Here is a 26062-nt window from a genome sequence, read left to right as displayed (position 1 = left end):
TTCCTACATAAGGTACACAATAAAAACACAGTAATTTAGCACAAAGCATTCTCTCCAGTGAGCACTGTATCTATTTTTTCTGATTTCTTGGGGGTATTCCAATGAACAAAATGATTTGTGCTCTTTAAGCTGTGCAGATAACATGGAACCAAGTGCAAGACATTTAATGGACCTATTTTACGTGTTTGTACAACAAGTTGACTGTATGTTAGAAATGTACGTGCTGCTAAACTTACATTAAAGTCAAGAAGTGCATCCATTTGATTTTGTATAATTGGTACAGTTTTTAAGAGTTTTTCTGTGCTCATTGTTCTCATCACTCCATCAGCCCTGTTGTGAGAAAAAAAAAGAAAATTCTTTACATGAATTTTGAAGGCAATTGTTAGTAAGAAACAATGAAATCAATCAGGTCATCAGAGAAACCATTTAAGTCTTTGCTATACAAAGCCATCCTTGTGGTATTTAGGAATGGTGTCTAGCCAATGTAACCAAAATAACTGCAGCGCAGAAAGACAACAACTTAATTGGTCAAAATATTACTCCAAGATAAATTTTTACTCAGAGAAAATTAAACTGATAGTGTTTAGAAATATAGGAGCTACAATGCATCAGGTAACAAAAAAAAAAGATCCAAAGATTATTTTTGAAGAAATTTTTAATGTATTCTTTTTCCAATTATTATTTTGTGTCAGTTTGGATTCTTTTCAATTTAAAGAGGTCAGAAAGAATAAAAAAAATACAGCAATATGTTTTTCAAGCTTTTTCAGAAAGATTCTAAAGACTACATGAAATTTCCTTTTCATGGCTGACCACCAGTATTTGGTTATTAATTGCTCAGATTGAATAGCCTAAGATTGGCTGCACACTTGAAAACCCCTTCAAATGAATACCAAAATACCCAAGAAAAGCAACAGCTGAGGAAGAGACTAAATCCCCTCAGTGACACAAAACAACTGCTTTCTGTAAGACAAATCAGACAGCCTTGCTGTTCATCAGCATGCACAGAGCAAACCAAATGCTTCCTGAAAGTGCAAATCTCATAGTGCATCTTCACAGAACAGTTTGTGGCTGTTCTCCAGGTTGGAAAGTAGTGGGGAGCATGCTGCTTCCAGCTCTCTACTTGTGCTGTATATTTACTCCTAACAGCAAATGCAAGAAACTGAATGGGGCAGAACATGGGTTTGAGGGCCCTGAGAAAAAAATGGAGTACAAAAGGCACAATTGCTGCCATCAGAACAGTTACTCCTATTGGCTCACAGAAAGACCTCCAGGCACATGGTACAGGCTAAATAATTCACCTCATTAGACCTAAAATACCTGATAAAACAATTGAGTATCTCTCTGGAGCAGTTGCAATCACCTTACCAGACACAAATCTTAGGTGTGGAAAATACTGTTTTTTGTTGTTGGCAATCCAAGTAACTCTAAAGGCAGAATGAGCAAAAGGAGGCCAGGCATGCTCCTTTTACTTTATTGTCACACTTCAAGCCAAAATGGACTCTACAGTCTTAGCAAGGAGGCAGAGGGGATTTGGACAATGTTCTGAGGCCCACTCCAAATGCCTTTACAACATTTAATGCAAAATACCACTAAATACCATTACTACAATTAATTCATTCAGCAGTATTACATTCAGATTTCTGTGGATTAAACATTAAGTTTTTAGTTTCACTATAAATTCAGCTATATGGATGATATAAGACACCTGAATGTAAAACTAGTATTATGCTTTTAAACCTTAGAAAGCACCATATAAAAAGATAATGGACAAAGACGGAAAGACTCAACTATGATTGGTACCTTCTCTCCAGCCTTCCCAAAGAAGAGCTCTGGATTAATTCCATTTTTCACCATAACATGAATTTACCAAACTACTGGTGCTCTGCACTGTGTTATTTTACATGTGAACAGGTACCTAGTCTCAAAATAATTCACTTCTCTTAAATGAACACACTTCCCAGGGAAAATTTGAATTCCTGTTGACCAACTCAGGACAGCATCTGCTACAATGTACTATTATAAGTAGAAATGCACACCATCTTCACAGAGGTAGTTAACATCAAACAGATATTTTGTGACAAGAACAGAGAAACACCAGGAAGGACTGCAAGGTGTTTCACCTGTCATTTAAACCTTCCAGAGCTACAAGGACAAATAAACTGCATGGTCCTCTATATTATCTAAAAGACAAAGTATATAATCTATTGCAAAAGATTTGTTCAAACTTCTACTTTTTTATACAGACTTCCATGCATACCATCTTTCATTCCTTTATATTTAACTGTTAATGTTTAAAAATAAAAAAATTATGACAACTGAGGTAAAAAAATTTTTGCAATACACATTATCAGACAGTTGGGCCTTTGTGTGTCATGGGAGATATTCAAAAGAGAAAAGGGGTCATTATTGTCTGCATTAAGCCTGAGCTAACATCAGCATTTTTCAAAAGAATTACAGGACATATGACAAAACCTTAAGATCAGTAGAACAAAATGTGGTCCTTACCCTCTTTTTACTTTTGTGAAGTCAAAAGCCACTTGTCTATAGGAAACTGCCTTTTCATTCAAATACCTGCTATACCGCCTGATAAACGTTGACATGTCATAACCTAAAAAATAAGTTTCAGGGGTTTATTACTTACCTAATCAAACAACAGGAATGTTATTCAAAATAAAGTGCAAAATATTAGCACAAGACAGCTCCAAGAATTACACAAAATTGTGCAAAAATATAATCTGAAAGTAACTGTGTACGTCATTGTATTCACCATGTAAATCAAACAGACAATACCCCAAATATCTAGAAAACCTATACTATGTAAAAGTTTATGTTTCACTTCCTAAGGAAATCACTTCCACAAGCAAATGAAGTAATTTTTATGCAATATTTTTAATCCTACAATACAAATTACTATCAAAAAATTAAATGATGCATTCACAAAAGCATTCACATCAGCTCTGCAACAAGTTGTCTCATTTGCAACTGAATAGAAAAAAAAGGCTTTGATGGAAACACCACAATACGACAGAAATTTTTCTCTGTTAAGATAGCAGCGATAGGAAATATTTTGACAACTGTCAATCTAGGGGTACAGACCAAGAAGATCTGTCCATAGTCTATGCTGAGACCATAGAAGTTAAAACTCAAAAAAATGACAATTTGGTAGAGCCTTGGTTATATGTCGGAAGGTTTCTTTCCTCAGGTAACCACTTTGGCTGCCTGTTCTAGTACACTTGTGGCAAAGATCAGAAGTATATATGAAGCAGTAGACAAAGTTAGGAACCACCTGAGGAGAAAAACCAATGCCAGCTACAGGTATGGTCAGAACAGTACTGAACTGCTTAATAGTTTGGAAGACTATTTCAGTTGAAAAATCTGAACCAGAGAAACATTTATGTGCTCACTGAATTAGTTTCAAAGATAAATGGAATAGTCTTTGATGAATTTCCCAATAAAGTAATTTTAATTTTGTTTTAGATACAGTTCTTGTCTCACTGATATCATGTATGTACATATGATGCATTTTTAAAAAATTAATAACCAAAATGGACTCATTTGGAGAGGTCTATCTCTATAGAAATAAGAGGAATACTGAGATCTGTATATCTAAGGAAGTCAGAGGCCTTTAAGTATGTGTGATAGAAAAGATGCAATATGGTCCTCCAGCAGACAGTTCCTGCCACACCATTACAGCTTTTTATTTAAGAAATGCAGTCTGGGATAAAATGGACAGGAAAGTTACTTCCTAAATGACAAGGTTTGTTAGAGTAATCAAGTTGTCTTTGCTGTTCCTCAGCACATTACTAACTTTGAATGAATAAAAGACACCTTACCTTGCAATCCACTTTTGTCTAGGAAATTGCTCAAGTTAAACAATGTGTTTCTGGACGCCAGGTACTGGATAAAACGCTAGACAAAACAGAAAAAATTGAGTACTTTTACTGTGTTACCAAGGAGAAGGAATTGCAGTAATAATACTAGAAACTTTTTATCCAGGTTACAAAATTCAGCTTTTATGCCTCAAGATTGACTTCAAATCTGGAAACTATTACAAAACTAGCTACGCTATCAAAATAAGCTAGTTATTTTTTATGCATAAATCTGCAAAAAAATCCAAGTAGCATTTAGCATGAAGGCCTCATTCAGTTGGAGTTTATTCTAAGCCAGAATATGGAACTCTAAAAAAATCCTTTCAAATACATTCTCATACGTTCATAATTTTCACTGACTTCAATTTTATAAAAACTGATTTAATATTTCTAATTAGCCAAATCATCTTTGTTCAGCATACAATTGTAATGGTACTTAGATTAAATATGAAAATAGGTAATGTAAATATTAGTTTGCTTATAAATCAAATATCAAACAATTCATATAAAGCATTAACACTTTATCACAATACTTCTAATTATACTTAATTACAAATTAGGTTTCACAAGGTGAACGATGCTGCTTTCATCTTCTAAAGATACATTTCAGATTGTTGACACAATTTAATAGGAAAAAATATTTGTACAGAGCTGCTACAAAAATAAGCCAATCATTCAGTTGCAAGAAACATTTTGACAAAGGACAATAACCTTGTTGATCAGTGTAACATGTACTGCTTCATTACTTTCATTAGCAAACATAGGTTACATAGAAAAAAAAAAAGACTGGAGAAGAGGAAAGGCACTCAATACCTAGTAATAATTAAGCCAAAGGTGGAGGCACCATCCCTGGAGGCATTTAAAAGACACACAGATGTGGCATTTGGAGATATGGGTTATTGGTGGGCTTGGCAGTTCTGGGTTAGCAGCTGGACTTGATCTTAAAGGTCCTTTGCAATCTAAATGGTGCTATAATCAGTTTGCACTCTCATTTTCAAGAACTATTTCCAAATGTAAAAAATTTCATCTTGAGCAGCAATCTTACTCTCAATACTTCTGTAATATATTTGGCAAGAAAAATTTGTTTGTAAGTTCTATTCTTAATGGAAAGTATTTCAGACAGTGGTCCCATGAAATATATTTAATTGCTATGAACTATTTCAGTTTAAAATTCATATGACTCAAAGTGCAAGGTGTTTTGAAAAGTGTCAATTATCCCCATGAAAAAGTTTAAGCTTCAAGCCAACAACAGAAGTTTGCCCTCTTGTGGCTTAGTTAGCTTCACAGAATAGATTTTCATCCAGACAAGCAATAACCTGCGAGTGAAACTATATGCTTAAAAACTTAACCTCCCCCTCCAACCCACACAAGTCAGTCAGAGGAAGCAGGTCCTCTGAATGCAACCTGAAATGAACAACTTTGGTAATTTGCTAAAGCTATCGCAATTCCAAAGTTCATATAACTTACCTTATTCTGCAGTAAAAAGGAATGTTTACAAATCTTTTCTAAGAAAGCCTTAGAAATATTTTTTTGTTTTGTTTTTTGTTTTTTTAAAGGCAAAACGTTCAAGATACTGCTATGCTTGGCTTGGTATTTCAAACAATAAGGCCCCACAGGAATTAAAATTGTAAGACAAAACAAGTTTATTCCTTTTTGTGTAACTTGGGGTTATGTTTGTTAAACTGTTCAACTGTTCACCCTATCCTAGGGTGACCCTCAAAGCCAACTCATAGGCATACATTTGTTTTCATTATAAGAGTTTAGGGTGTGATGGTAGAAATTAATTTAGAATCAGGTTATCTAGGAGAAAAGACCAGAGGGTTATCTACCACATGAAGGCAAAAATGCTTCAATTTTCAGCCTGTAGAATCCCAGGCCAGTTAATTTTTCTTGTGGTTTTTTTTTTCTTCCATCATTAGAATATGAACATAGGAAAAAAGGACCCTCAGCATTTGGGACATTTACGTTTTACTGTAGAATGGCACACTTTGAAGTAGAAATAACAGAGACAAACAGAAAGTGAAACCTGTGTTCATTCAGAGTAGGATCCAAAAGGGCAAACCCAAAGATTGTCTTACAAAACGAATTAGTGGAAGCATTTAAGTGACATTTACAGGAATGACAGACTGCAACTGTTCTCAAAATAATACATCATTTTTGTATTACCTCATTTCCATACACCATTAGATGATGGGTTGTGATAAGAGATTTGAAGACCACTACCCAGCTACTATTGGTAGTTCTTTCAAATAAACTATCTGCCAGTTGTGGGATGTTCACATTCATTTCATTCGTGCACTGGATTAAATCTGCAATAGAAAAATTTCTGTTGTTATTATCAGTTCTGTGAAGGAAGATCAATAATGTTCCCAAAAAAAATCAGTACGTTCATTTTATGAAGTAGTATTTTTGATGAAAACTGAGAGGTTTTCCAGCAAAATAAATATTGAAAAGCAGCATGGCACTGGTCTATCAGAACTTAATAATACAAAGCTAGCTCTGCTCACTGCCATGATTCAGTTTTTGCAGCTGCCTTAGAAGGTCCTGGAACAGAAGCACCAGAATGACTTACACTACCTCTGACTAACAACTCTGAGCTTTCAAACACCTGAAGCATTAAATAACAAAATAATTATTACATGGTACCATTTAATTAAGTTTTACTGGAAGATTATGACTAGAATTAACTGTAATCTCAGATTTCTGGCCTCTTAATGGATCAGTAAATACTTTCCAACACTGGTTCAAAGTGAATAATATAAGATTCAAATACTACTTAGTCTTGATACAGTGAAATCAACACCTTCAAAAGGGCAGAGGAAATGTTGAATGGAAAAAGGAGCCTCTAGCAACAATGCCAGAAGCTGACAGATTAACTTAGTTCAAACGAAGTTGGATCATTAATCCAAAAGATGGTTAGGAGCACAAGACCTGAGGTTGGCTAACTAAAAAAAAGCTTTCCAATCTCTGTTCAGCCTGGACTTCTGTCCCACCTGTGTAAACATGGGGAGCTATACTTTCAGTGCAAACAACAAAACAATGTATCATTATCTAATAACTTATTTCCAAAGGCTGATGAAGGAAGGAATGATGATATCTTGACACTATGTTGACAAATACAACAGAAACAACTAAATGATAATACAGCCAGCTATTATTTAATATGAAGCTTAACTTAATGCAACATAGTAGTAATGAAATTTTTCTACTAATATCACTCAAAAAATAAACCAGCAATTTTCACTCAAACTGACAGCCCTGCCAAGGGCTGTAGCTCAAAAATCAAGACTTCAGAATATCCTATGCCTTCCTGTCTAAAGACTACAAAGGCATAATGGAAACACCCATTTAATCTGAATGTAAACATTTCACTTTTGAAGATAGTTTTATATCTTCCTATGAACAATCATCCACCTGGAAGGACTCCTGAAAGACAGGACCTTCCTTCAGCCAGAGCAGCAGGTAAGCATGGCTACCACATACCCTGAACTAATATGGTCAGAACGGAAAAAGCTGCTATTTACACGTTTAAGTATTAAAGGAAGAGAGCAGGAAATGATTTCCACATTCATAAATGTAATGAGATGGAGAGATAAACATTATTTTATCTACAAGTAAAATTGTGATGACTACAGGCAGTCATGACCTCATTTTTAAGTCATGGTTATCTATTACGGGATGATGATTTGGGGCTGTTAAGACAATGCCAGGATATTACTCAGCAAGAGACATGCTCTGAACTGGATCACCAAAACCAAGCCCTGCAGCTTCTTCACCTTCAGCTCTTCTCTCCTAAATAATAAGACAAGCAGTTTTGTGCAAGGCTATGTGGCAGGAATATACATTAAATACAAAGGTAAACACGTTACTGGATGTCAAGTCCTATGTTTTGGCATAAGAGGTGCAAGCGCATATTAGAAAGTGAGAATTTCTATTCTTAAATCCAACATTTGCCAACAGATCAAAGTAATAAAAATTGCAAAAGAAGAGGTGGCACTTGAAAGTTCACTAAAAATATTTAAAAAACCCCACACCAAAGAAATATCCAGTGTAGATAATATTTTGTGCTGGGATAAATGTTTTCTGAAATGCTACTGAACTTTGAAATCGATATCTGTAGCAGTGTATAAAAGAACACAGAAACCTCAGAAAATCACCCCTCACAGGACTGACGAGTGTTTCTGTGAAAAGCATATGAATGAACCTGGTGGGGGGCAGAGGGAGAGAATGCAAGCACATTATGAGGAACCAGTGACCAACAGAGAGAGAACACAGGCAAGAAGAGAAGTACAGAAGCAACTCAAGCCTTCAGTGGAATTTGCAAATGCAAACAAGGGAGTCACTACAATACTACAGTTACTATAAACTATATTTAGTAAAACATGAAATTTTTCTCTCTCCAAAATGCTGATTGAACAGATGCACAACAATCTGGTATATATTAATACCTCAAAGTAGCTACACCATATACATCTCAGAAAAGTTACATCTTTCTGAAATTTCTTTTGAAAGTATTTTCATGAGCAATGCTAAATAGGTAAAGAAATATTTGCAGTTACACCAAAATTAAAACAGTAATTTTTGTGCTAACTATACTATAAGCAGCATAGTACAGACAGCAGAAGATGGTATCCCTCATCCCACACTCCTGCACTACATCCCACACTGCATATACAGTGTTATTTATCCTATTCCCACAAACACCCTTCATTAAAGGAGAGGAACAAATATATAGTTATTTTCACATCCTACGCTTAACACAACTTGTCTCACACCCACCTATGAAAATACTATCTATGTGTTTGGAAACCTAAATGCCCCAAAGCAACATATCTCTAGACTGCTAGTTACTGGAAATTCTATGAGCAATATCACAGGCAGGTGTATAACCAAAGGGCACTACTAAGGGGAACAGCTTTTATCTCACAGCAAAAATAGAAACAAACAAAATAATCAAGAAAACAAAGGATAACCCTTGGTGAAAGAGTTTCATAGATCATCTTGTCATGGGAGTCAAGGAGAAAGATTGAATAGTTACTCCCATCAATACTACAGAAAAGAAAATCACTTTATGTGTCGACCTTCTGCATTAAGGCCCAGAATACCTCACAGCAGAAAAATAAACTTTCATTGGAAATAAACCACCTAAAATCACAGAATTCTGCAATTCTAAAATCTGTTAAAACTTTGACAGCATGAGACACACAGCATACAGGTGTTCGATAACAAATATCATTCCTTGTTTCAAAGGCAGCAATTTGCAACAAGAAGCTTAAGCTTGTAGCTAGCTGGCTGGGAGACTTATATGAGGGAAGCATAGAAAGCAATAAATGCACAGTCATATCCATGGATGTGGGTGGGGACACCCAAGGGAAAGGCTACCAGGGTGCCCAAGGTGTACAAGAACATGATGCACAAGAAGTGGTTGAAGGAGATGGGTTTATTCCACCAGGAAAACAGAAGGCTGGAGGCAGAGACGGGAAATATAAAGACTACCTTCAATCAGGTATCTTTTGGAGGTTCAAGAAAAAGGATGAGAAGCAAAAGGAAATGGTCAGGCAGCAGACCCTGTAAACAGTCAGATCTGTAAATGCTCAGCATGGTTTAAAAGCTAGGGTTCATTACAAAACCTGAGACCCTTTCCAATCTAAAATAATTTACAAATCTATGCAACACCTACAGAAAGAGAGAATGGAGGCAGGCAAAAACAGAGAAGTGACTTTCAAAGTCAGTTGAAGCCAGAAGGAGTAATCCAACAGGTATTCTTAAGGATCAAAAACCTTAGGCTTTTTAAAGTGATTGACAAAACATGTTTTCAGAACACATACCTGCTTTAAATCGTGTATCGACTTTCATCAGAGGTTTCAGAGGCAAAACTAGATATTCCAAGAAAACACTTGTAGCTTGTTTTTAATCAGTGTTTAGATTTTATTTTTGTTGTAACAGTTAAAGTTTTTACCACCACGCGACTTTCACATAATTCAGCTTCACATAGTTCAGTTCTGTTTGGGTCTTTTTCCACCAAAGCAAGGGTTTTGCAAGGAATCATAACAAAGGTCTGGCCAACAGACATTTCAGCAACATTTCAAGATTTTCAACTGCACCTGTACCAAAGCAAGCATATTGCCTAACCCTGTTTGAATTAACTGCTGCAAAGCATACAGTACAATACTGTACAATACTCAGGCTTAGAAAAATAAATATACTTGCAACTCCCAACCAAGAGTTCTACAGCCTTTCAACCGTTCAGCCTTCATTACAGGAAAGAACAAGTGATTCATTGCCTTATGTGATCCGTAGTTACCAGGTGAAAGAAGTATAAAGATTGCCAAGTAGAGTACAAGCAGAGCAGGATTGAAGATTCATACACAAGAAAGAAGCGGTTACTACAAGGCTATGATGATAAAGTATGCTGTCTACTCCACACTAGGCATGTAGATGCGGATTAGCCAGCCCATGGTAAGAGATCATGAGTCTTGACCCATGGCAAACATGAGGACGTCAGGCTGGATAATAAAGCATCAAAGGCATCTGTCCCAAAGTACCCCAGAGAATGCATGTACTTTCAGCATGTGCCTATGACCTAACTCCTTGTGCAGCACCTTGTTCTGCACCACGCAGCCTGCTAAGACAAAACTATAAAAAACAGGTTTCCTTCCCCACAAAAAAGAACCACAAGGTATATTGAATGAGTCTTTATGATTTCTTTTCCCAGAATCTAACTCATATGAATTCACAGTAAGATTATAAAGAACCGGGTTGAGAATAGCTTTTGTTAACAGTTTTAGTTTCAGATACAGTTTCAGTTTACCGTGTTATTTGTGGTAACTTGACAAGCAGACTGAACATAAGCCAAATTTACATTCTTCATGTACATGCAGTACCCAATTACTTCCAATGGTTTACTTGTATCTGTCATTTTGAACAATATTTTTATTTGTAAGTATCAATCAGAAAATATTTACAAGAGAAAGATCTTCCAGGCTAGAAAGCATACCCCACACCCCAGTTACTTCAAAATAGGTCAAGCAACTGTGACAGATATCTATCTTGTTAACTATTGCTTCTTCATCTTTTACACCACAGACACTACCTAGAATAAGCAAGTAATTGGTAATATCCTGCAAGTTATTGATAATTGTGCCATTTAAAAAAATACACATGTAATGGGAGAGACAGTATCCCTTTAGTAAGCAATCGAACTATTGATCATCCAGCATGAGTAGGCAGATAGTCCCAAGAGCTAAACACATTACATTTTTCAAAAAATACAAGAATAATAAAATAATATTTAAATACATATTAGTAGATCCAAAGCACAAGCCAATATACATCAGATCCCATTTACTCAGCTGGTAAATTTAAACTTTAAGTCAACACAGCAAACTTGTTTCTTTTTTTAAATACAAAAGGAAATATAAAGCATTTATTGCATTAATTAATATTCACACAACTTATGCCCACATAGAGGAGTTCAACACAACCCAATTAATTTAGTACCATTCAAACTGAAGAGGTAACATGCTAGTGACTGACACCCTACTCACGAGGGAACACTTGTGGCTACTCATGATGCTGGAACACAGGACAGTGTCTATCCTTAAGATAAGTATATTTAAGAGTGTGCATTTGCTTATGATCAATTCCTCTTTCATCCAAGGCCATAAAAAACAATTTTTAGATTTGAGCTAAAGATTTAATAATTATTGATATAAGGCTATTTTGCTTTCCTCTAAGAGACTATTTTCTCAACAAGACAAAACCTTCAAAGTTGACACACTTTCATTCTATCATACTTTTGGAAATGTGTGGGAAAAATGTTGGTGTCTCAACCCAAAAGCCAAAACAAAAATAAAATAATAATGAAAAAGACATGGTTCTCTACACTGTCAATACTCAAGTTAAATTCCTTTTCTGGCTGCCTAAATTTCAAATCACATAATTATTTTCAAATTATACTAGTTTCCTCTATGTTAAGGTCTCATTTTCTACTTGTTTTACACAAATATTTGATCACTGGAACAGAGCTGCTCCCACATTTGGTCAGCAATCTTAATCAAAATGCAAATGGCTGAATCTAAAAATCTATTAAACAGCTAAAACATTTCCAAAGGATAGGTGAAAAAGCAGCAATGTGACCATTTTCCATGCAATGACACACTGTGTAGAGGCAGTTAACACTGACGACTTCAGGAAATTTTTTTGGTAAAAAATTTCAAATATCACAAGAAGTCAGCCACTAGACAAAAAATTCTTTCCTTTTGATTTCTTCTTGAGAATACAGTTACAGCAAGCCTATTTCTAAACAAATTTTATAGATTTAAGATCAACATTCCCCTGCCTACCCCTAAAGAGCTCATGATCTATATGGCCACATAGATTTTAAACAGTCCTGTTACAAGTTCTAGGAAAACTCACACACCTGCAACATCTTTCCTTCCCAGAAGGACATTGAGAAAGTTTCACAAGAGGAGGAAGATATGAGTTATTGAGAAGGAGAGGAGGGGGAAAAATTAAAGATATAAGCATGTTCCAACTACAGTAATGTAACATCTGCCAGCAGATCTTAAATGAATGAGAAACTGAATTTAGCAGCAACAAAGTTTTTCACAGCCTGTTTTTATTTTGTTATTTACTGAACTAGAAGTGCCTTTTAAACCAGTGGTTTGCATGAAATGTAACAAAATATTAGAAATATCTAACCTCTGCATATTAGATATTTTTCCCAGTTGTATTTTTTTTCTTTAAAATTTTATAACAGATCATCTTCCTTCCTTGAATAATTGGCAAGTCAAGGTTGTCCCATATTTTCAAAACTTCAATAAAAAGTATCAAGTAGTTTTTCAACTGGCTACAGATGACAACAGATATTTTGGATTATGTAGGTCATTTTTTCTATTCACCTTGACACAATGACTGTGAAGAGTGTGCTCTAATTTTATCCAGTTATGAAATGAACAAAATTGAAATGACTTCACAAACAAATACCAGTTTTATTCTAGCAAAGTGTTTTGAAAGCATTACTAGAACATATATAGACAATGTTCTCTAATATTTAAATACTTGGAGGACTTAACTGTGCCATGATTGGACACTTATAAAAACTTCAAGAAATCAGAAATACAAAAATAAGAACAAAAGAAAAAGGTTTTCTGTAAAATCTATAATTAAAATCTACTTGCACAGATTAATAGTTCTGATAACTGCAAACCCTGACACATTCAGACCTGATTCTACACATTACAACTGACATTTTAAAAGCAGATAACTTAATGCAAGCATATGGTAACCTTCTAAATAATTTCCCACTTCTTCCACAGGTGTTGTCCTTATTTAAATATGGGAAAATTGATTAGAATGATCCTGGATGTAAGTACTTTTTACTACAGAACCAAGCAATTTGTCTAAAAATAATACTCAGAATAATTCTGAACATTAATGCAAACAGGTAAAATTGTAATTTTTAAAGAATTTATTTTTTCCTCAAAACAATACATTTGGTAACAAAAATTAAGCTTGTGCAAAAATAAGAATACCCCAAATGACTGGAGTGTTCAAACAAAACATAGTGATGTTAAATTTCATTCTAAGCCACTCACTAAAGAACATATAATCTGCTGCATTTAATCTGAAGAATATTATATAACAAGTATGTATTTGAAAATTGAGTGAATACTTCAGTATTTTCCTAATTAAAAGAAAATACCTACATTTGCATTTTAAAACAAAATATGCCGTAAACACTATTTGTTCTAAATTTAAGTTTGTTTCTCTTCTGAATAAAGCAATTTGTGCCAAACCACTTCATCAGAATTAGTTTACTACATCAGACTGCCCCTTGGCTTCAATAAAGTCCCCTTGAGAAAGTGGACAAGGAAATCTGGACCACACATTTTTGAAATAATAATAAAAATTCCCACATAGAATTCTTTCTCTGCATATAAACAGCATCTTAGCAGCTACATGCACTGACTCAGGAAACAATTTATGAAAGAGTTAAAGAAACTGAGAAGTCTCATCCTATTCTCAGCTTTCCATGTTTAAAAGGAACTAAGATTTAATCTAATTTAGATTAGATAAGCAGGATAAAAAATGCAGAAAGAAGATTTATTGTAATGTTGACTAACTTGCTCTATAGCCAAAGGTTTATATTTTCATTTCATCAAGCCACATCTTGCCTTTTTCTTCCAATTCAAATGAGACTATCATGTTCTCTCTCCTACTTAAAACTGCTGTTTCTAATTGGAATTCTCAGAAATTACTTTAAATCTTTATCAGTAACCCTGTGAACTCTGCATTACTGCCTCAGGTATCTTTTAACTCTACATTTTTTCTCATATGGTAACACTTTTGAGTAACTTATTACTTTTGTTTGAGAACTGCAAAAACTAATTAATATACTTTCTGCAAAAAATAGAGTAAAATTAGTTTTGTTGAACTAGTGGTTTCAATGAAGAATTCTCTGAAGAACATTAGTAGTGTCTACCAAAACTCCTCAACAAACAAAGCACTGGTAAACGAAACAGCAAAAGAAGTTAAAAATAAGGGAAGAACAACTCAAACCATTATGTACATAATTTTCCTTTTTCTTTTCTTCATTCTTACATACTGGAAGGTGCCATATTAACACTTCATTTAATAGTCATTATGATTATTCAAACTTCTCCAGTTACAAATATTGTGGAAATGACCAGTGTGGCTATGTTACTTTTGAAGAATTGATTTCTCAAGATAGACTTGAGCATCAGTTTCATCTCAACTTGCCAAGTACCTCCATCACATTTTAAAGACTAACATGAAAATACTGCTAAATATTGCCTCAACAGCTCCAGCCACAGACTGTAAATGTAGCATTCTCATTTTGAATACATTCAAGCTGAACACAAACTATAGCTTAACACACCTACATCTTCATCCAAGTTTAGCACATGGCAGAAGTTCATTATTTTAGACCAACATGAACGCATAAGATATATAACTTATAGGATATGTTCTCACGACAACTCATGGCAAAACAGGGTGGTCCCATTCCTGTCGCTACCTGCAAACATTGACACACTTCCACTGCTTATGTTAGGTCACCCCTAGTGCACTTCTCTGAACCATACTAACTTCTCAAAATAAAAAAACAGCCACACAAAACACCCTGACCTCAGTGGTGGTGGGTGGGATAATGGGGATGACACATGTCACATGATGACACATGTGACACAACACAATATAGTTTTTTCATTATCCTACCAGATAGAAAACGACTCACAAAAGACCAAAATAAGTGAAAGCCACAACAAGAAAAGGAGATGATGATATGCAAAGGTAAGAAGAGTAAGAGGATAAAGGGAAGTGGACAAGTTCTCCCACTTCTGGCACCAATGAGCGACTGCTACTCAACCACCCCACTACAGTCATCCTCTGTTCTTCCAAGATGTCTGCCTTGGCCTTCAGTGGTTACTGTACATCTCTACAGATCCAAGTTTTCTTACATTAATGTTCCAAAGTCTGATGTTCTGGTGCAGATTAAAAAAGAAATTCCCTCTGTGCTTCTCAGTGGAGACTGAATATCCATACTCCCCATAAAAAACTTCAACACAAGGGAAAAACTATTTTCTTGCTTAATAAAATAAATAATTTTCTTTCAACGTTTCCTAAATTTTCAGTATTGTTAATTCATTTGACCTCCTCTTGATTCTCTACAGTTTCACTGATTTATACATATAAATACACAAATACATATATGAATGTATATATTTATTTACATATATAGTTAAATATAGTGTCCCAGTTGGATAATGGAAATTACTTCCTTGTACAGACATATGGAAGGATGCCTATCTTTCCTACATTCTCAGGTTGCTGGTTTATGAAAATCAAAGTGAGCCAAACCTTCTTGCACGGTTCCTGCACATTCAGATAATACTTCTAGACTGAGGTTTTACATCTTCCTTACACATTTAGACCTCTGCAAGCATTCATAGAGCACTATACCAATTTATCAGTGTAACTTCATCTTCTAATCTTGGTCTGAAGAGCAGCTGCACACATTCCCAAGACAATGCAATTCTCTGTTGATACACAGTGTGTACCAACATACAATTACTAACAAAAAACACCATTAGAACTACATTTGGACAGATCTTCCACTTTAAGTATTCTCCAGTTCTGGGTAAAGTGATGTAAACAGTCTGTATTAAAGCAGCACTCTCTGGGTCCACTGAATTTGAAAATCAAAGAAAAAAACACACTAAAACCCATGGCTGTTACCTGTACCTATCAGTTGTTGTAACAGGAGAGAATGATCTTTGTTAAAATCTTAAAATACTAATCAATACAAAAGTATCTAAAATATGTTAGTTACCTTTCTAAGGATTAATTTCCCAGCTGCTACCCACTGTAAAGACTAAATTCTTCCCCAGAATAGAACAAATGAATAATCACTTCAGCTCCCTAATACTAAGAAATATGCAAGACATGCCAAACCTACTGAATACTTTTGCTCTATATTCAGTTCCTACACTACCCCTTAAAAGCATTTTATCATTAAATCTAGTTCAAAATAATTATAAGCTCCTACACACACACTAGTATATTATTCCCACTGAAAAGTATCTGTAAACTTAGAGCCTTTATCCTATCTTTACAAACATACTTAATAATGAGCCTGTGAATCATATTCTAAAGATGATTCTTGATTAAAAGATGAAAAATGTCTGTATCTATCAGCCAACATGACAATTCTTGCATAAGCTGTCCATTCAATCTGAATATTTAACCCACCGGCCTAATTAAACCAGGGAAAAATCAATATTCGTTTTCACTGATCACATGCTAATTTCAATGCATTCATGAATAAAATTATGGCTAGTTCTTTGTTCAAGACTTTTCAGTATTTCCAGAGTACATGGCTGCAAACACTTGAGGATGTGCCCCATTTCAGCTTCTGACAAGCAAGAAAGCAGCTATGTACCCTAAGGGTTCCATATGAGCACTGCTGTTTAAGAATGCACTAGGACAGGTGGCTGGGCAGGCTTTGATTTTGAATGACAGCCATTGGTTTGATATTGAAATCAATATTTAATATATTAGTGTCTAATATGAAATTACTATACTAAATATGAGAATAATTTAAAATAATACTTAAGCATACAATATAATATTTATAGTGTATATGGTCACACATAGTGCATGAATAGAAGCACAATGAACTGCATTAGGTGGAACTTTTTCATTATGATGAAGACTAATTACTTTGAAAATTGCATAGCTTTAACACTGCTTTTATATCCCACTGAAAACATGAAGATATTTCAAGCAGCCTGCATGCATGTGAGTTTATCCCATGATTTCACCTTATGATGCATAGAAAAGGCACATAACATGGTTTATAGACAGCTGAGAGATCAGTACGTGATGCCAGAGACACTAAACCTCAGGTCTCTTCATCACCACATACACACTGAATGTTACAGGAATAGTGCTCCAGCCATCTGCCTTTGCAAACAGTAAATTTTTGGTTATAGTATGTACTTATAGCCCTCTTTTTCTGCTCCAAAGAACATGAAAAAATGTTCTATAGCTACTGCACCTCCATACAATAAAAAACAAGTTGTGCTAACAGACATGTTTTTAAAACAAGACTCATGAAACACAAGTACAAACTGCTGTTGTACTGCCTATAATAGCACATAACCAATCCCTGCAGATTGCTCTGGATACCTCCTGGATGCAGGCATAGTACCAACAAATGCCTTACCTGGCAGCTTGCTAGCAGTGGTACAGTGACATTACTGTAGCTCAGCCCACTGGAACAGGGAGACCATTTTGTTCATAGCAGACACCACTGAACAAAATATCCTCAATGAGCAAAAGTTCTGCAGCAAGACAACTTCTATCTTCTCAAGAAAGTAAGCCTTTATATAACTAAGGTTCCCCTTCAGTATCTAACCCTCTCAATCTTGCAAGGAACTCCTAGTCTCAACTTTAGCCTAGTTGTATGGCTTTCAGATGATATCTGTTAAAAATACACCCAAAGACTGTCAAAGTACCTACCACAGAACCATAGAATGGTTTACATTGGAAAGGACCTCAAAGATCATCTAGTTCCAACACATCCACCACAGCAGAGATGTCACTTAGGCTGATTGAAGGTTCCATTGAATCTGGCCTTGAACACTTGAAGGGATGGGGCATCTAGAACTTCCCTGGACAATGTGTTCCAGTGCTTCACCATCCTCTGAGCAAAGAATTTCTTCCTAGTATTCAATTTAAACCCACCCTCTGTCAGTTTAAAGCCATTTTCCCTTGTCCTGTCATTATCTACCCATATGCAAAGTCCTTCTCCCTCCTTTTTACAAGCCCCCTCCAGCTACTGGAAGGCTGCAGTGAGATCTCCCCACAGCCTTCTTGTATCCATACTGAACAACTTGAGCTCTCTCAGCCTATGCCAACTTCCAGCATCTGTGACTTCCTTAATCCTGCATCACCAAGGAGCAAACAGAAAAAGCCAGAATCTGTGCACAGCATGTTTTGGCAGTAAACACTTCTGGCACACTTTCTGAAACTAAATATATGTATCTTCTAAATATACAGAGTATCCACACAAGTGCAATTTAGGTGCTTCTTAGATGTTTACCTTCCACATCTCTTAATTCTAAAAGACACCACAAAGCAATTTTGTAGTGATGTACCATCACAGTAGAGCACAGTGAAACTGAAACCAAGTGAGTGTTAACACCAACCTGACCTCCTGCCACCACATTCCACTGAACAGATCTTCAAGCCAAAGAATTCCAAAGACCTTTGTTACTTTGGAATTAATCACACACATGTAATTCACATTCTTTTCTCTTTGAACAGCAGTGCAGCATCTTTAATTAGACAGTTTAATAGACAAACCAAAGATAAGAAAACCAAAGCCACCTCACCTGAGGTTTTCCTATGTTCTCATTTCAGTAGCTCAAAGGTCTTACTCCAGCAAAGTTGTTTGGAATATGTGTCATTCTCTCCCATTTTAAACCAAGATTTTGGAAATTAGATTTCCTTCTGGACAAAACCTAACTCTGAGCATGAATAGCACATTTTTCCTGAATGCCTTTGGGAGCTGTCAGGAAGCATGTATTGATGTTAAAGGAGTATTTGCCTTCCTCCATCAGCACTGAAACTGCCAATGAAGATGTGTATATCTCATGCATGGTAGGACACATTTCTTGGTAGATACCACCCTCTACAGCTTCTGGTTAACTAGTGGAAAAAAGCTGGGCTGCCCGCTTAACTTCTGGAAAAAAAAACAACCAAAACCTAAACTTATAATTGTGTGAAAAAAGATTCCTTTTGTCAAGAGTCCAATATAACATGTTTTACAGAAGAGCTTTACTGTCAAAGGAGTCTAAAGGTGTGTCAGCATCTACTACACATTCTTTTGCTTCTGTAGTATACTGGTTAGAAACCAACATTCCACATTTTATTGCTTCTTGTGTATTTACACAGATTTTCAAAATTAAAATGATAAAGGAAAAAAAAAACTGGGAAATTTTTGCATCCAAGACCAAAAAGGTTTAAGCCATATTCTCAAATGGTTTGATTATTACATCATGTTCTTCCAACATCATAGAGATGCAAAAATTACTCATTTGGATTTGTTTTAATAAAATAGGCATCAAAAGCACAATATATAAAATTACTGCACATTGTGCTTTTCTAGCATAAAATAAATAGAAAAAGTCCAAATTCCTTAGATTTTTAAAATTAGGACTATTTACTACAAAAGAGTGCAAATGCTTTTCCTTATAAATAGCACAATGCCCAGCTACTGGAGAAAACCTCTCAGATGACAGCTTTAAAACAGATTTTTACTATGAATAACCTTCACACACATCATACTACAATCCAGCTATGCAGTATTTCATATTTTGTATGGATAATCTATGTATCTTACTTTTCTGTGGGTCTCTCAGGAAATACATACAGCAGTGTCCTGTCAGATGACCACTTACTCTTTTAGCTGACTAAACAGAGCTTAACAGGTCTCAAAGTAGCTCCGATTTAAAGGCTTATAAACAATGACCTAAGCATCCCAATAGAAGTGGAAAAACCTGAAAAGGGGGGAAATAAGGAAAGACAATTGAATAATGGGGCTAATAAGTGACAATCAAAAGACAGATTTTATGAAGGCTGTTTGCTGAGGAATACTTTTTTCTTGAAGTTTCTATAGAAGAAGCTGGTCAAGCTCAAAGTAGCAACTCTTAAGATTGAAAACGCATGCCCACAGTGTACTCTTTTTGCACTTGCTGCAAAAATATCCTTACTAAATCTCAGTTAACAGACCAAGGAGGAAATCAGTTTAGACTATTTGCCTATTATATCATATAATGAATTTTTTTAAAGAGAAAAAAAAAAAAAAAAACTCCTGACAAAGTATCTCAATTATTTGAATGATCAAAGCAGCAAATTCTCCAACTTCAAATATTTATCATTCAGTGAAAATCAAACATCATCCTTCTACTACAAAGTGACTGGCAGAAAATCACACAGGCCAGCACAGCTTTACACAGTTGGGTACTTGAGCTGCTATCTCAGAGATCAAATAGGCTAAATGTTGTACTCTCTAGTGTTATATGAAAACAGTTCTGCACAATGTGACCAAGTTTTGTCTTTCTCTATACTGAAAAAAAAAAAAAAAATCTGCACACCAGATATTTTTATATGACTTCTGTCTAATTCCTATCTGAGACTAATCTTAATTTTTCCCATCAGGAATAGGAGAAAGAAGCATAACAAAAAACCAAAACTATTAATTCCATGTCAACGTATTTGGTGACATGGAAAATTCTGGTAATTTTGGCTAAAAATCAACTACGATTTTTTAAGTAACAAGGAAAGTTCATGATACATGGATTTAGAGCACTTCTGCAGTCGTTTTAACACAAGTTCCATCAATTCCATACAATCTATTTCACTTTTTGCACTTAAAAGTAGGTGAACTCATTAAAGGAGATCTGCTACAGACAACCACTTTCATAACTTTTCTTTTGACCAAAACCAGATCAGATTTTGACATGAACTGCTAGAAAACTGGATAAAGCAGAGCACAAGAGCTAAAAAAAACCCCAAAAACAACCTCTCTACCTATAAAAGCAGAGATATTGCCACAAAATTGTTTCAGCTGACACTCATGTACTATGAGTGTGAAGCTCTTCCATGAAGGGAGGCAGTCAAGCAAAAGTACAGCTAAATTCTTCCATTCTATTAATAGAAATGTTGGAAATGCCTGCCTAATTTAGCTTTTACTTCCTTTTTCAATTTAGACTAACATCTCCCATGAGATATTTGGAGCTCTCTGACCAAACAAGACTCACTCTGGCTCATCCCAAGCACATCTTCAATGCACACTTGAATAGAAGTCTTTTACAAGGGCACAACAAAACCATCCCGTACAGAGCATGTCCATACTGCTCAGAGTAAAAATTTTAAAACATACTGTGATAAGAGGTTAGGATGGTGCAGGAACAGCCATCATTAACATGCAGAGTAAAAAGGAAGCTGAATTTTTCCAGGACCATACACTAAGCTTTACCAATTCTCAGTAGATAAAGCAGAGGATCTTACCAAGGGGAACACATCCTCTTTACAGCAACACTGTTATGTCTGAGTTTCATAAATCCAAATCAGTTGTTTCCCTCATGTCTCACTTTTAGAGACTGCTCCTGAGCCCTTCATTAGTGACCATGGGGTCATCAAGTTTCACAAAGCTTCAGAGCCAACAGTTTCAAACTTTTGTAGTCTGAAACTGGATGGGTAAGGGAAATTGTATACAGAAAGAGCTCCTCAGTAGCCACAGCTTTCAGCTGGGAATTTCTCTGTTTACCATGAACAAAGACATGTCCCTATCACAAACAGCCTTGAAGATAAACTAAAGCCAAGAGAAATAGTAAATAACATCTGTCTTCTAGTTTTCAGTAAAAGGAAAGAAACCTTCAGCCAGATTCTATCCTTTAAAATAAACTGTTTCATAAGAAAAGGTCAAAAATGAAAATAATTAGTTATTCCATTTACTTCAAAGTACGGTTGTTCATTGGTTAAAATCTCAGAGAGCTAAAATAAATATGGAACTCTGGTAAAACTATGTGTTAAGACATCTTGTGTCAGTCCTAGTATATACCAAAAGACTGACCACATTCCTGTCTACAAAGACTCCTCATTAACAGCTTAAGGACAAAAGCATCTCCTCCAACTCACTATTTTACTTACAGATCATTAAATATGAAGAAAATCTCTTCATAAACTGTGTGTAAACAAAAAGCAAAAAACCCCAGCAAAACAAGAGAGAAAATCAGATCCTAGAAATGCATGACTTTCAAACACTTAACAACGAAATTCCAAGCATATTCAATTCAAATTCATAACAATGAAATTCCAAATTTCAGAAGTTATACTAACTGTGCTGCTCCCTAGTATTTGAGAACTACCACAAAAACTTCTTTGGATTTCCATCTGCTTACACACCAAATTCAGCACTGAAACTTCAAATATTCCAGACTTTTAATGCAAAGTAACCTGCTTGGAAATTGACTTAATTTATGTACATTTGATAGGCTTAAATGATGCTACATAGTGGCAAGGCATTTCAAATGAACAGGCCGGGGAAAAGCTTGGGCTAGCTTCTTATTAACTATCAAGAGCCTAAAAATAAAAGTCTGTATCCAGACAACCATTTTTCCTCAAAGCCCAGCTAATAGTGTACAAGTCCTTGTGTATCAAACAGCTTACAGCTAAGAGTTGTGCATCCTAAGCTTTTCCATTCAACTGCTAATCAAATGTGACAACCTACTAAACATGAAATATTAGAAATAACTATAGTCCACAAATGCAGAAGTGTTCATATTTGGGTTCATTTTTTTCTTTTTTTCCTATAATTAACATCCACTTCACATGTATTTTTGATACTCTAAATCTTATTCTGCAGCACTGCACTGTAATACTCCTGACAGAAATGCAAACACTCTAGGGAGAAATAATCCCTGATGAATTTAAGGCAGATTATTAATATATAACAGAAAAACTGATTTAAAGGATAATAAATCCAAATTCAGTAATTTGAATAGAAACCAGTTGATCCAAACATGGCTATCTCAATGAAAGCTAAGGGACATGGACATCCAGAGAATTAATTCAAAACTGAAATCTACCTAAGGATTCTAGTATATTATGAAACTGTAAAGAAACTTCACTTCTCAAGAGAATAAAAGAACACAAGGATATTGTTCATAAATACATTTTTCTTTTTTATCTGCAGCTAGGATTTGAACTAGTTATGGTTCTTCATGAATAAAAAGTAATTGCATGTAAAACACCTGAAGTTCAGCCCTAAAACTTACAGACTGACACAACTGCTTACACAAATATTAAATTCAAGTGCTCCTTGTGAGACAGAAGAATGAAGACATTTTATGAGTAAGGGAGACTTAATGAAATCAGCTTTACATCAACCCAGAAATGAAGAATTGCTTTGGGAACCAAAACTGCATGAGGCTGCAATACATAATCAAGTAAATACTCCTAACAGATTGATTTATTATGAACACCAATGTCTTCACGCAAATAGAAAAGGGGACAGAATTAAACATGATCAAATAACACCACTATTCTCTGTATGTAGACTTAACCATCACAACAGTTCAAAAAAGGTTTTACACTTCACATAAAAAATAAGGTCAGATCTAGAATAGAGTCACTGAGTAGGAAAAATTCATAACATTTGAAATAGGCTGCAATGATGGCTGAAACTACTATTATAATACTGGGCAGAGTTAGAAGGAAAGGAGATAAAGCAAATTCAAGTGTCACCCCATTTCCAATTAAATATTGGCCCACTGGTGAGCAAGAGTGGAGGTACCAGCCAAATAAACCAAGTGCAACTGTAGGCAAATGGTGATGCAACTTCTGAACAAATGGGAGGAAGTGGGGAAGAGAGGGACATGCTACATAACAATACTAAACCCAAGACTGTAAGTGCACACTTGAACAGCAAAAGAGAGGTACAGAAACACTTCAGGTCACTTTAGAGGTCAGCATTCACCCCAGAAAAGCCCAAACACTACCAACAGCAGCTACAAGCAGCTCTTAAGAACACCAAGGAACATGAAGACACCAATATCTACCTTTTGATAGCCAAGACATTCAACCTTCTCATCTAGCAGACAGAGTAACAAGTCACAGACAACCAGAGCTGCTCTGAGTAGATTTACTACCAGGTGAAGGCAAAGACTTTTTTTTTTTAATAAAAAAAATGTATTTAAAGCATGCTGACCTCTGTCTATATCTTTGTAGACTGAGTTTAATTTAAAAAATTGCATGCTACACACTTTGAGTCAGAAATCTAGCTGACTATGGCAACTTCAGAAACTTACACTGTGCAGATGAATACCAGTGGGTTGGTTTAGTTTTGTTGGGTTTATTTTTCTTTTTTTTTGGAACAAAAGTAATTAAGGAATGATATGAACCTCATTATCACCTTTTTGTAAATGGATAAAAGAATGTCCTTTTCTACAAGTTGTTAACACGGAAAATTTTTTCTACACTAATTATTTAACTAGGAAACAGTGTTATTAAGGATTCACATTTTGTGCTTTAGATTTTAATAAATTAACTATTCAAAAAAAATCAATCTGTTAGGAGTATTTACTTGATTATGTATTGCAGCCTCATGCAGTTGTGGTTCCCAAAGCAATTCTTCATTTCTGGGTTGATGTAAACACCAATGTCTTTATGCAAATCGAAAAGGGGACAGAATTAAACATGATCAAATAACACCACTATTCTCTGTATGTAGACTTAACCATCACAACAGTTCAAACAAGGTTTTACACTTCACATAAAAAATAAGGTCAGATCTAGAATAGTGTCACTGAGTAGGAAAAAAAAAAATCAAGAAAGGTTACAAACAATACAGGCACTTTGTTGATGTCATAACACACAGCCAGCAAATGGAATAGCTGAGCTACTGCAAGCACCATATTTAGAGTAAATATGTGAAATACCAGAGCAGTTTCAACCCATGCAAACTTCTCACTTCCCACATCAGTGAAAGGATTGCTCCTGCTAGAATGGCACCACTGCTGGAGCATACGAATGTTGTGACTGAAGCTCTGCTTGCTTGGGAAGAAGCAATAAAGGACAGCAAGTAAAGATTTCAAAAGTGTCTCTTCAGGAGAAAAGGAAAAAAGGAGTTGATGAGGAGAACTGAATAAATTAACATCGGTATGAATGAAAGTACATAGGAGAGCTCAGAATGAGTATAATCCCTACTTTGGGAGGTTTTAAAATTTATTTTAATTTAGACTACTTATGTCATGACCTGCACAAAAATCTCAAGATTTTTCTTTATGCTACCACTGTTCACTCCAGTAAATTCTCTTATGCTTCACTCTGTGAATTAACTTGCCCAAGTCAAATTTTGATGTAGATCTTGTTCATTTACACCATCTCTTCTGAGGTAATACTTATAAAAGCCTGATTTACCCTTGTATAATATTGCAAATTATCCAGATAAGCATTACTTTAATAAAGCTCCTTTAGCAAAATAGCACAGGAGATTTTTTAGTCACAATCAGAGAATCCAGTGTATTTGCTAAATCTGTATGAAATGCTTAGCTTCATTAAGTTATTCTCACAGTTAAATACAGCTTAGTTCCTAATTTCTAAAATCCCAAAACCCAATTTGTGACATATTACTCATAACTTGGATTTACCATTAAGAGATTTGTGACTACCAGACTGTAGCACTGAATTTACTAAAATTATTTTTAAGTTTAGAAACTACCAGCCAATTGATAAAGCTCTGATATAAACTAGGGGTGAAATACAAAGTAGAACAATATTTCTTCAAGTTTTGAAGGATACAGTCACTTTGAAGTTACTAAGCGTTCATAATCTGCCCACTCATGATCATACTTCATAATGGAGAAAATGGCCAGAAGAGCAAGGAAAACACCAAGCCAGATAATTTTATAGCAACACAAGCTTCTTTCCACTTGATTGCATTCTTTTTTGTTACTTACTTGTTGGTTACTTTTAATCAGCTGCAGATACAATCAGTAATAAAATCTCTCATACCCAAGTCTTTGCAAGATAACATTAAGCTCCAAATTGAAAGTACTCCCAGAGTTAATACTTTCACCCACAGAAAATCTAAATGGTTA

The 26062-nt window shown here is 35.2% G+C and overlaps 1 protein-coding gene across 9 annotated transcripts in view; it reads right to left on the bottom strand.

Annotated features, from left to right (window-relative positions):
- PICALM (phosphatidylinositol binding clathrin assembly protein) overlaps positions 1 to 26062 on the bottom strand; it is a 65669-nt gene that overhangs the window by 33894 nt on the left and 5713 nt on the right. For all 9 annotated transcript variants that reach the window (XM_021536217.4, XM_085574526.1, XM_021536219.4 and 6 more), the window contains exons 2-5: positions 6036 to 6178; positions 3834 to 3909; positions 2506 to 2608; positions 237 to 330 (exon numbers count right to left, since the gene is read on the bottom strand). In XM_021536217.4, the coding sequence (XP_021391892.1) occupies positions 237 to 330; positions 2506 to 2608; positions 3834 to 3909; positions 6036 to 6178 (416 nt within the window). The remainder of the gene's footprint in view (positions 1 to 236; positions 331 to 2505; positions 2609 to 3833; positions 3910 to 6035; positions 6179 to 26062) is intronic.

Source organism: Lonchura striata, chromosome 1 (assembly GCF_050655825.1).
Source record: "Lonchura striata isolate lonStrDom1 chromosome 1, ASM5065582v1, whole genome shotgun sequence".
NCBI classification, from domain to species: Eukaryota; Metazoa; Chordata; class Aves; order Passeriformes; family Estrildidae; genus Lonchura; species Lonchura striata.
This window is presented reverse-complemented; position numbering and strand designations above follow the sequence as displayed.